At 41.0% G+C, this 13,503-nt stretch overlaps 1 protein-coding gene and 1 long non-coding RNA gene across 3 annotated transcripts in view; both read right to left on the bottom strand.

Moving 5' to 3' along the window:
- The window catches only part of LOC307191283, a 131,270-nt gene that overhangs the window by 50,647 nt on the left and 67,120 nt on the right, over window positions 1-13,503 (bottom strand). The window contains exons 4-5 of one of the 2 annotated variants that reach the window (XR_013829679.1): window positions 5,370-5,452; window positions 4,984-5,162 (exon numbers count right to left, since the gene is read on the bottom strand). This is a non-coding gene — a long non-coding RNA (uncharacterized lncRNA). The remainder of the gene's footprint in view (window positions 1-4,983; window positions 5,163-5,369; window positions 5,453-13,503) is intronic. The other variant, XR_013829680.1, reaches the window with a different exon arrangement.
- Window positions 7,343-8,420, bottom strand: OR6B1 (olfactory receptor family 6 subfamily B member 1; the record flags this gene model as incomplete). The annotated part of the gene is given in 2 exon segments (XM_079931214.1): window positions 7,343-7,671; window positions 7,674-8,420. Coding segments are annotated over 2 exon segments (948 nt in total). The 5' UTR covers window positions 8,293-8,420.

The raw sequence follows: 13,503 nt of genomic DNA, 5'->3' as shown, positions 1-13,503 counted from the left end.
TGAACCAGACAAGGATGCCTAAAACAGCATGTTGTGTTTATAAACTACAAGAAGTTTGAGACCAAAAATGTTAGGTGGGAATATCACTGATGCTGGAGAAGTAGGTGCCGAGGTGGGAAGCATGGGCAGGAACACAGCAGAGAGCTTTATGACCCAGCTAAGGACCTCGTCTTCATAGGTGGTGAAGAGAAACAATGAAATGTTTTAAAGAGGAGTGTGACAGGAGCACAGGAGCATTTTCATGTAGGGGGGAATAATTTTACCTTGGAAACAGGCAATACAGCATTTATTAAGCAGAAAAGCAGGAGAAAATATGAGGTACATAAAAAAAGGAGGAGGAGGACCAGAGAGAGGAGGACGAGACACAAAAATCTTGCAGTGCGTCCACTCCTAGACAAACACTTCTTCTATTTTGTATCTATATCTCTAGATTTTTTTCGTTTTAGATTATTATTGTCCACATGGCCTCAGCCCACCACGGGAACATTTCAGTGTCTCAGACTAATCATGAATCAAAAGAGAAACGCTCCAAATGTCAAATATGTTTTATGTAGAGTTATAATAACTGCTTTAGTATGCTCTCAGTTCTGAGCCCTACCGTTACCATGACAACCTTCACAGCAAAGGCAGGCTGATGAAGTTGTTCTGATCCAGAAGCTTTGCCTCGCTCTTTGATGCTTTAGATTTTTTAATATCAAATAAACCACAGCCTTTGTGCATACTCTGTTATACATTAGAAACATTAATTTGCCTGAATTTCATATTTCAATATAACTTGTTTACCCTGCGTATACACTTATGGGGTCATAACCAGCCCAACCCACAGAGGCTTCTGGGCCTCAGAAGAATCTGTCAATAAACAACAGGGAAAAAGGAAAATCGTATTTTGCCATTCATTGTTATTCTGCCTTGGTGTAGTATCACTAGTACAGAATGTAGGAAGCAGGTTAAAGAACAGCCGCCTAGTTCTCTCCAACTATATTGGGCTATTAAACCTTCATCTGATTAATATCTGACCATCTACTCTCATCTCTGCATCCTGAACATTATTAATGCTTCCTCCTTTTATCTCTCTTCATGAAAGTATACATATGCCATATATTCATGTATTTTATGAGATCATACTGTACATCATTTTTGTAATTGCTTATTTGCAAATTAATTTTTACCCAATAGTATACTACGAGCCACTTTCCGTGTCATTTTTTTTAGCTACAATATTTTCCATCACAAGGACATTTTTCTCTATCCAAGTATATTTTTTAACATGCTGGGGTTTTCTTTATTCATTTTTTTCTATTATAAACAACATTGCAATGAGAATCTCCTTAATTATTCCCACATGTATGCATTTCCTTACTGTAAATGTCTAAATTGGAATTATTCTACTACAAGTTTTACTTTACTCCCAGCATTATTAACCTTCTCCACGTAACATGCCACTCTAATTCTCACTACAAGCGGCTAAACTCATGTGTTTTGCCTATAAAACTTTGTCCCAAACAGAAACAAAAATAATCCTTTATTGAACACTTACTCTGTGCTGAACACTAAATTCATTACTTTACCTGTATTCACTTATCTTCAAACCAATGCAATGAAGTAGGTACAGTTATTAGCCTCGTTTTACAAATGAGGAAACTGAGGCACAGAAAGATTAAACTTGCCCAAGTTTACGCAGCAGGAACTAGTTTCAAAGTAGGTGGTGTGGCCCCAGAACCTGTGCTTTTCAGTCACTGGACTTTATTTGTCACGATTGGCTACTTCTCATCATTCAGGCTTTGTGTAAAATGTTACCTCCTCATAGGCCTTCCTAGACCACTGTTACTAAAGTCTTCCATCATCAAAAAGTCTACAAATAATAAATACTGGAGAGGGTGTGGAGAAAAAAGAACCCTCCTACACTGTTAGTGGGAATGTAAATTGGTGCAGCCACTATGGAGAACAGTATGGAGGTTTCTTTAAAAACTAAAAATAGAGCTACCATACAATCCAGCAATTCCACTCATGGGTATAATACCTGGAGAAAACCATAGTTCAAAAAGATGCACCCACCCCAGTGCTCACTGCAGCACTATCTACAATAGCACTATTTACAATACATGGAAACAATCTAAATGTCTATCAACAGAGGAATGGGTAAAGAAAATGTGGTATTTATACAATGGAATATTACTCAGCCATAAGAAAGAATGAAATAATGCCATTTGCAGCAACATGGATGGACCTAGAGATCATCATACTAAGTGAAGTAAGTCAGACAGAGAAAGACAAATATCATATGATGCTGCTTATATGTGGAATCTAAAAAAAATGATACAAATGAACTTATATGCAAAATAGAACAGACCCACAGACATAGAAAACAAACTTATGGTTACCAAAGGGGAAAGGAAGGGTGAGAGATAAATTAGGAGTTTGGTATTAACAGATACGCACTACTATACATAAAATAGATAACCAACAAAGATGTACTGTATAGCACAGGGAACTATACTCAATATTTTATAATAATCTATAATGGAAAATAATCTGAAAAAAAAAGATATATATGTATGTATAACTGAATCACTTTTCTGTACACCTGAAACTAACAACATTGTAAATCAACTACATTTCAATAAAAGAATAAAATAAAATATTTCCTAGCCACATGCTATTATCATGTTGCTCATTTACCACTTGCCCTGCCTCGCCCCACTGCCCCACATCTAGTCTCCAACAAATAAATAATGAACATGTGCCAACATTCATTTAGCCTGTTAGTAAGAAACAGGAAGACAAAATAAATTGTCCCAACAGCATTAAGGAACAGAACTTTACACAGGAAAGGAATACCAACATAAGACTACTGAGTTAGATATAAGCCTGGTGAACTTTTCACAGCCCAATAAACCAAATCAACTTTGGTTCAACTTTTCTAAAGAGGCTGCAGAATTACAACATCTTGTCAATGTCTGCAGGTTAACTGATAACTATATAGGGCTTTAAATTCTGCACCTTTGTTGTAAATTGTTGGTCAAATATACGGCAACGTTCTCCAAGAAAGCTCCATTAGTATCAAACAGGCTTATTAAAAAAGGCTTTGGCATAATATCAAAAAGTCAAGAAATTGTCATTCTGCCTTTTTTCCAAGTTTGAAAAAACTTTTTTAAAATAGAACAAGAGCTCTATTCTTCCTATACAGAGAGGATTGCTTATTGGCTTGTCATCTTGGACCTGGAGCTCAATGTAGCACCCATGAGAATTGGGTTGTCTCCATCCAGCAGTAGAGGGGAGCGATGGGGGAGGATTTTTTTTGGTAAGCATGAGCATCTTAGAAAATTTACCTTAGGAAATACGGTACATGGGGGTTCTAGGCAACCAAAATGGAGGAATGTAGTGGGCATTTGCAGTTCTGAGCAGCCAAACTCAAACTGCTCCCTTGTCTTGATAACAAAAATCCCAATTTCTTCTGTCTGGAATGATCTTTGCCCAGTTAATCAGATGTCTTGCTCCTTCAGCTTCTTCACATATTTGCTCCAATGTCACTTCCTCAGTGAGGATTTTCTGGAACCTCATAATTACAATTTGAAATCTTGGGCTTCCCTGGTGGCGCAGTGGTTAAGAGTCCGCTTGCCAATGCAGGGGACACGGGTTCGAGCCCTGGTCCGGGAGGATCCCACATGCCACAGAGGCTAGGCCTGTGTGCCACAACTACTGAGCCTGCGCTCTAGAGCTCGCGACCCACAACTACTGAAGCCCATGCGCCTGGAGCCCATGTTCCGCAACGGGAGAGGCCACCACAGTGAGAAGCCTGTGCACCACAACAAAGACCCAACACAGCCAAAAATAAATAAATAAAATTTCAAATCTTGGTGGGGGGCTGGTGGTGGGATGAATTGGGAGATTGGGATTGACATATATACACTAACATATATACACTAAACTAATACGTATAAAATAGATAAAAGTTCAATGGCCCACAATTTTTACTTAATGTATTACATGAAATTTTCCCCATGACAATAAATATCCTTCTAAAATATGAAACAAAAAAATAAAGTAAAATTTCAAATCTCCACCAGCACTTTCCAGTACTCTTCCATACACTGTTTTCCCCATAGCACTATTGCCACCTGAATTGGTATACATATTTGTTTCCTAGGGCTACTGTTGTTACAGTATTAACTAATTTGTTAATTAATTAAAACTTAACTAATTTGTTAATTACAACAAACTTGATAGCTTAACACCACAGATTTATTTTCTTACAATGATGGCGGTCAGAGGTCCAAAATCTGGTGCCTCCTTTGGAAGTTCTAGGGCAGAATCTTTCCCTGCCTTTTCCAGTTGTTGGTGGCTCCAAGCATTCCTTGTTTTACGGCATCATAACTCCAGTCTCTGCCTCCATCTATCTTCACATGGCCTTTCCCTCAGCCTTCTCCCCTTCTCTCTCTTAAAGGAACATATCATTGGATTTAGGGTCCACCCAGATAATCCAGGATGATCTTATCTGGAGATCTTTAATTTAATTACATTTCAAAGACGCTTTTTTCCAAATAAATTCACAATCACAAGTTCCAAGTTGAGGATGTGGACATATATTTTGAGAACCACCATTCAACCCACTACATTATGTATGTATGTATATATGTATTATAAATGTAAAAATATATTGTCTGCTATCTGTTCCTACCTACGAGGGTGACAAGTTTTTGTGTTTTGTTATTGTTATATCCCTATCACTTGTATCTAGTACATAGTAGATACTCAATAAATACTAGTTGAATGAGTTAATTAATATAGTCCCTTTAAAAATATACTGCATGTATAAGTAATATTTTTTTATTTGATGAAGCTTCTTATAAGCTTGGTTGATTATAACTAATCCTGAGGGATTATAATTAAATCCTGCTAAAACTGACTACCAGAGTTTATATTACGGTTACCTAAACCCATGCAGGCTGGCTCAAAACTTATCACTTGCTTTATGCATCTCACCTTACAAATAGCTCTCTTCTGTGTGCATTTATCCATTACACTGCTATTAAACATCTTCTCTCTGCTGAGGCTGATTCCCATCTTGGTCTGATCTGTACCGTCTACTTTTCGGAGGCCATGCATTTAGATATTCTTCTCACAAAGAGGTCAAGGCTACATTTTGCTGATTCCCATCTGCTCTTTGAAACACAACAGAATTTATGAAGAAATTCTACTTCCATGCTCTCCCTCATTCAGACACTTCTGAAAATAATAAAGAAACAAGCATCCCCTTCTATCGGGAGTCTCCCAGCTTATATACACGAAGCTCAGGCAGTGTGGACAGTTTCAGACAGGTCGAGGGCACAATCTTCCCCACCAGTTTCCTCGTGTAAACCCTCACCAACCTTCAGCTTGCTTAGGTCTCACGCTGGTCAACGTTTTTAACAATGAAGATCTTTTGCATCATGCCAGGTGATCTTCAAGACCACTGTGTAAAGGAAGCAGAGTGAGCATCATTATTCCTATTTTACACGTGAGGAATCTGTTTCAGAGAGTTTAGATGGTTTGTTTCAGCTCACATGACAAAAATATACCTGGGAATAAAACTCAGATTGTCAGCAACCAGTTGCTTGTTTACACCCCTCATTTCCTGATTTCTGCTAAAGGTGTCTTTGCCTGTTTTTCCGTGTACACATTTCATAGCCCTATATGACTGTACTGTTATGTTTTGAATCATCTGAATTATCTCAAAAATAATCACTTATCTTTATATGTTTGGGTTTTAAATGGAAATACATTTATAACCACTGCTTTATGTATGAAGGGACCAAAATATGTTCTAGGAGCAAACATTAAATCATTTCCATTATAAGAATCATGCCCTTTTGTATCTTTATTCTCTAAAGAGGTTTGCATTTTACCTTTGTTTCTTTCTTTCCTGAGGAGTATACTTCACATGTGTCCATTTTTATTTTATTAACAGTTCTCTAGATATAGTAATTGATTATTCCAACCACATCCCTGCACAATTGGCTTCCACACTAGGCTTGCTAAAGAAGCATGTTTCCTCTCTGGGGAGATCCCATGAGCTAAGAAAGGACCTAGGGCTTAGAGTGAGCGGATCTGGGTTTTGACCTCTGCTCCCCACTGTCTGTGGTTATTCATTATTTACTTCCTTCTGTTCTGGAAGTTTGTAAAATGCAGCAAAGAGCCCACCTAATGGCTCTTACTTCAGAAGAAAGAGAAAACGTTCTTGAAAGTATTGTTTGTGAAAGAGGATGCAAATTATAAAAGCCATTCTGTTTTAAACTGCTCTAATGGAAGACTTAAACTCCCACTGACATCAGCATGTTACATTGAATACAACTTAAACTATAGCTCCCTTTGCCATTGTCAGAACTATGAATCGAGAGTGGGCATATCCATGTGCCCTTCTGCAGGTGTGTGGGCTCACTTTATCAAAAAGGTAAGGCGTACATGGGTAGGGTGTCAGATAAACAAGTAGGAGAGTTGAGAGACACTGTGGTATAGGACGAAAATCTGTCAGTTCCTAAGACTGGGCGAGTTATTTGTATATGAGGTGAGGGAGTGAGCCCAGAGGAAGTAAAAGAAAACTGAAGAGGAATGAGGGAACACTGGGATCAGAAGAAAGGAGGACTGTGAGGGCAAGCTTCCGTTAGCAAATAGTATATGAGATGATATTTATTTATCAGCTATTATGTGCTCATGCACTCGAGGATACAAATAAACATACTGTGACATCTAGGAGGGAAATATGAAATTCAACACAAAACAACGGAGTAAGTTATGTAAGAAGACAAAATATCATTGAAAAAGGTCCAGTTCACTTACGGATAACAGAAAGCACTCCAGCTGTTTGAAGCAGAAAGGTACTTAACGCAGGGAAATTGGTGCTTACAAAAAGTGCTGAAAGGCGTAGAGGAACAGTCTCTAGTCTCTGCCACCAAGACTGACTCCTGGCATAACATCCAGAATGGACTGTTGAAGCAGCTGCTACCTCTGTCTCAGTCAGGAAACTGAGAAGTCAGGAAGCTGTCAGCAAATCTGTTTCCCCCGAGTGTTTAATGCTTGCTAGATAAAACAGCTAATTCACATGCTGCCATCTCTCTCTCCCACTTAACTCAGGAATTTACTCACAGTCTTAGAAACCCCACTTTGGATCAGAGCCAAAGGGAATTCTCTATTCAAGGGGTATGCCCTTAGAACACAGACTGATGCACACCTCAGGACACAGCCAAGAGCCCGCGGTTAATGTGGACGTGGTGAGGTCACGTTAACGTGCGTAATATCCAGGTAAGGCATTAAAGGAGAAAGGATGGAGGACGGGAGAGCAGGCACCAAATCAAACTACTTCTTTCTAATCAATTATAACAGACTCGCCAGATCGGATGGCCTGGCAGTAAGCCAGTTTCTTCAGAGCCTCTCTGACCTCTCGGTTCCTTAGACAATAAATGAAAGGGTTAAGAGCAGGGGTAACAATGGCATAGAAGATGGAAATAACTTTGTTCATGTTGAAGGCATGAATGGCTCGGGGCCAGACATACATGAAAATAGTAGCTGAAGAGAAGATGGTGCCCACCACGAGGTGGGAGGCACAAGCAGGAAACGCCTTCTGCTTTCCTGTGGGCATGCGTAGGATGGTGGCCAGAATGCTTCCACAGGACAGGACAGTGAGAGCGGGGGGGAGAGGAAGATGACCAGTGCCGGGACAAAGTCCCCCAGTTCAGCTGTGGACATGTCTGTGCAGGAGAGCTTAAGTACTGGACAGATATCACAGAAGAAATGATCGACGATATTGGGGCCACAGAAGCTGAGGCAAGAGATGAAGTAGATCTTAGCCAAGGAGATGCCAAAGCCATTGGTACGGGAACCAAGAGGCAGGAGGAAGCAGAGCCCATGGCTCATAATGGTGGGGCAGTGCAGTGGGCGGCAGGTGGCCACATCACGGTCACAGGCCACGGCAGCCAGGAGCACACGTTCTGTGCACGTGAGTGCAATGAAGAAGTAAAGTTGTATCATACAGTGAGTGAAGGAGACGCTGTTGCTCACGGACCAAAAACTAAACAGCAACCTGGGTACAGTCACAGAGATGCACCAGGTCTCCAAGGACAGGCTGGCCACGAAGAAGCACACAGGCTCATGCAGTGGCAGGTTCTGCTGCACCAACACGACGATGATCACATTTCCAGCCACTGTCGGAATACAGGCCACGAGCAACATGAGGAACACTGCTGCACGCACACCCCAGTTCCCAGGAAACCCCACCAGAATGAACCTGGTGACCCGTGTCTGGTTCTCCACTTCCATATTGGAGACACAGGGCTTAACTCTCCTGGGGGAAAAAATCACTTGGTCAGACTTCCATCTTTTGCCTTCTCTGACTAGTAATAACAGTAACAGATACCATGTTTTAATAGTATATTATAGGCTAGATCATACACTGGGTACATTATGCACATAATGTAGTTTGATTCTCACACAGCCTCTTTATACATGTTATTATACCCATCTTAGTAATGAAGAAACTGAGCTTTGGAAAGGTACTAAGTTACTTAACCACATTCCCACTGGCAGCAGGGCAGGAATCACATTCAAGTCCAAGTCTAAACAACATGCTCTATCTAATATCCTACACTGCCCTTCACAACCACACCCAAATTAAACAGTATCGAAGCACCATGTTCCATGTTACCATTGCCAATTCTACAAGGATACACCTGGCTTTCTTGGCCTTTCATCCACCCAGAGCTCTGGAAATTCTACCTTTACAATTCATTTATCCCTCACATACCAATACTTTCTTCCCTCTACAATCCATGGAGATGGAGTGAAACCTGTCATGTTCTGTGAGGTGCATGAGAAGGTGTGATGAGGACAGTTAGGCTTTTCAGTATTAAAAACCTGGACCTCAGTCAAGTACCAGGTTTGCCCAGAGATTGCGATATGAACCTTGAAATCTTATCCTCTCTGAAACCCAATTTCCTCTTCTGCAAATGTCAATGTTAATATTTATCTAGCTTATCTCAACGTGGATCAAAACCCAAATGAAATAATGTAAATAAAATTTTATATAAACTCTAAATGACAGTAAGTGTGAAAGGGCTCTTACCCCATATTAGGGCATTAAAAAGTAGGGATGGACTAATAGTAGTGAGGAGAGTAACTGCTATGGGCCAAGCAGAATGGTGAGCATACCTGAGCTTCCTCTTGGGGAGATTTAAGTCCTTGGGGGTGGAAGTGAGAGTCTCTCGGAGGAGATTTTTTATAAAATAAACAAACAATAAGAAATACATAATAAAATATGAGACATTTTCTACAAAGGTTAAAAAACTGAACATGATACTCATGTGATTGGGGAAGGTCTCTCTGACCTCTGGGGAGGTAACATTAAGAGAGAGAAGGATGCCAGGGCCCCAGCCCATTGAAGAGTGAGGTGGGAGGGAGCTGCACTGAGATGAGGCCAGTGCTGTGCTGTGATGGATGGGGGAGGGAGCACAGGAATAGGTGGGAAAGGTGGGCAGGGCCAGCATGAGCAAGACCCCATAGGTCGTAACAGGGGATCCGATAGTGGTCTAAAAGCAATGAGACAGATAGCTCCAAGATGGCAGAGGAGTAAGACGTGGAGATCACCTTCCTCCCCACAAATACATCAAAAATACATCTACGTGTGGAACAACTCCTACAGAACACCTACTGAACGCTGGCAGAAGACCTCAGACTTCCCAAAGGGCAAGAAGCTCCCCACGTACCTGGGTAGGGCAAAAGAAAAAAGGAAAAACAGAGACAAAATAGGGACGGGACCTGCACCAGTGGGAGGGAGCTGTGAAGGAGGAAAAGTTTCCACACACTAGGAAGCCCCTTCACTGGCAGAGATGGGGGGGTGGACGGGGGGAAGCTTCGGAGCCACGGAGGAGAGCACAGCAACAGGGGTTCAGAGGGCAAAGTGGTGAGATTCCCACACAGAGGATCGGTGCCAACCAGCACTCACCAGCCCGAGAGGATTGTATGCTCACCTGCCAGGGCAGGAGGGGGCTGGGAGCTGAGGCTTGGGCGTTGGAGGTCAGATCCCAGGGAGAGGACTGGGGTTGGCTGCGTGAACACAGCCTAGTGCGCCACAGCTAGCCAGGAGGGAGACCTGGAAAATGTCTGGAACTGCCTAGGAGGCAAGAGACCATTGTTTCGGGGTGCACAGGAGGGGGGATTCAGAACACTAACTAAACGAGCTCCAGAGACGGGTGCAAGCCGTGGCTATCAGCATGGACACCAAAGATGGGCATGAAACGCTAAGGCTGCTGCTGCAGCCTGTGTGCGAGCACAGGTCACTCTCCACACCTCCCCTCCTGGGAGCCTGTGCAGCCCGCCACTGTCAGGGTCCCATGATCCAGGGACAACTTCCCCAGGAGAACACACGTCGTGCCTCAGGCTGTTGCAACAACACGCCAGCCTCTGCCGCTGCAGGTTCATACTGCATTCTGCACCCCTCCCTCCCCCCGGCCTGAGTGAGCCAGAGCCCCTGAATCAGCTGCTCCTTTAACCCCATCCTGTCTGGGCGGGAACAGATGCCCTCAGGCAACCTACACCCAGAGACGGAGCCAAATCCAAAGCTGAGCCCCGGGAGCTGTGCGAACAGAGAAGAGAAAGGGAAACCTCTCCCAGCAGCCTCAGGAGCAGCGGATTACATCTCCATAATCAAATTGATGTACCTGCATCTGTGGAATACCTGTATTCCAGGTACAAATCATCAAATAATACAACAAATCATCCCCAAGTTGAGGCGGTGGACGTTGGGATCAACTGTAGACTTGGGGTTTGCTTTCTGCATCTAAATTGTTTCTGGTTTTATATCTATCTTAGTTTAGTATTTAGAGCTTATTATCCTTATTACCGTTGGTATATTTGCTTATTGATTTAGTTGCTCTCTTCCTTTATATTTTATATTTTTTCCTTTTTCTCCTTTTGCTTCTTTGTGTGATTTTGTCTCTACGGCTTTGCTTTTACCATTTGTCCTGGGTTCTGTTTGTCAGGTTTTATTTTTTTTATATTTTTAGTATAGTTTTTAGCACTTGTTATCATTGGTAGATTTGTTTTTGGTTTGGTTGCTTTCTCCTTTTTTTAATTACTTTCTTATTTTTAATAATACTTTTTAAAACATAATTTTATTTTCTTTCTTTTTTCTTTCTTTCTTTTTTTTTCTCCCTTTTCTTCTGAGCCAGGGGGCTGACAGAGTCTTGGTGCTCCAGCCGGGTGTCAGGCCTGAGCCTGTGAGGTGGGAGAGCCAAGTTCAAGACATTGGTCCACCAGAGACTGCCCAGCCCCACGTAATATCAAACAGAGAAAGCTCAGAGATCTCAGACTCAGCACTAAGACCCAGCTCCACTCAATGACCAGCAAGCCACATTACAGGGCACCCCATGCCAAACAACTAGCAAGACAGGAACATAAACCCACCCATTAGCAGAAAGGCTGCCTAAAATCATACTAAGTTTATGGACACCACAAAACACACGACCAGATGTGGTCCTGCCCACCAGAAAGACAAGTTCCAGCCTCATCCACCAGAACACAGGCACAAGTCCCCTCACCAGGAAGCCTACATAACCCATTGAACCAGGCTTAACCACTGGGGGCAGACACGAAAAACAACGGGAACTATGAACCTGCAGCCTGCAGAAAGGAGACCCCAAACACAGTAAGTTAAGCAAAATGAGAAGACAGAGAAGTACACAGCAGATGAAGGAGCAAGGTAAAAACCCACCAGACCTAACCAATGAAGAGGAAATAGGCAGTCTACCTGAAAAAGAATTCAGAATGATGACAGTAAAGAGGATCCAAAATCCTGGAAATACAATGGAGAAATACAAGAAATACAAGAAACATTTAACAAGGACCTAGAAGAACTAAAGAGCAAACAATGATGAACAACACAATAAATGAAATTAAATAAATGAAATTAAAAATTCTCTAGAAGGAATAAATAGCAGAAAAACTGAGGAAGAAGAATGGATAAGTGACCTAGAAGATAAAATGGTGGAAATAACTACTGCAGAGAAGAATAAAAAAAAAATGAAAAGAATTGAGGACAGTCTCAGAGACTTCTGGGAAAACATTAAACGCCCCAACATTTGAATTATAGGGGTCCCAGAAGAAGAGAAAAAGAAAGGGACTGAGAAAATATTTGAAGAGATTACAGTTGAAAACGTCCCTAATATGGGAAAGGAAATAGTCAATCAAGTCCAGAAAGCACAGAGAGTCCCATACAGGACAGATCCAAGAAGAAACATGCCAAGACACATATTAATCAAACTATCAAAAATTAAATACAAAGAACAAATATTAAAAGCAACAAGGGGAAAGCAACAAATAACATACAAGGGAATCCCCATAAGGTTAACAGCTGATCTTTCAGCAGAAACTTTGCAAACCAGAAGGGAGTGGCAGGACATATTTAAAAAGATGAAAAGGAAAAACCTACAACCAAGATTACTCCACCCAACAAGGATCTCATTCAAATTCGATGGAGAAATTAAAACCTTTACAGACAAGCAAAAGCTAAGAAAATTCAGCAGCACCAAACCAGCTTTACAATAAATGCTAAAGGAACTTCTCTAGGCAGGATATACAAGAGAAGGAAAAGACCTACAATAACAAACCCAAAACAATTAAGAAAATGGTAACAGGAACACACATATCAATAACTATCTTAAATGTAAATGGATTAAATGCTCCAACCAAAAGACACAGACTGGCTGAATGGATACAAAAACAAGACCTGTATATATGCTATCTACAAGAGACCTACTTCAAACCTAGGGACACATACAGACTGAAAGTGAGGGGAAGGAAAAAGAAATTGCATGCAAATGGAAACCAAAAGAAAGCTGGAGTAGCAATTCTCATCAGACAAAAAAGACTTTAAAATAAAAACTATTACAAGAGACAAAGAAGGACACTACATAATGATCAAGGGATCAATACAAGAAGAATGTATAACAATTGTAGATAATTATGCACCCAACATAGGAGCACCTCAGTATAAAAGGCAAATGCTAACAACCATAAAACGGGAGATTAACAGGAACATGATAATAGTGAGGGACTTTAACACCCCACTTTCACAAGTGGATAGATTATCCAAAATGAAAATAAATAAGGATACAGAAGCTTTAAATGATACATTAAACAAGATGGACTTAATTGATATTTATAGGACATTCCATCCAAAAACAACAGAATACACTTTCTTCTCAAGTGCTCATGGAACATTCTCCAGGATAGATCATATCTTGGGTGACAAATCAAGCTTTGGTAAGTTTAAGAAAATTGAAATCGCATCAAGTATCTTTTCTGACCACAACGCTATGAAAATAACTATCAATTACAGTAAATAATCTGTAAAAAATACAAACACATGGAGGGTAAACAATACAATACTAAATAACCAAGAGATCATTAAAGAAATCAAAGAGGAAATCAAAAAGTACCTAGAAACAAATGACAATGAAAACACGACGACCTAAA

The sequence above is a fragment of the Stenella coeruleoalba genome (genome assembly GCF_951394435.1).
Source record: "Stenella coeruleoalba genome assembly, chromosome: 9".
Taxonomy (NCBI): Eukaryota; Metazoa; Chordata; class Mammalia; order Artiodactyla; family Delphinidae; genus Stenella; species Stenella coeruleoalba.
Note: the sequence above shows the minus strand (reverse complement) of the source record. Positions and strands in the feature narration are given on the sequence as shown.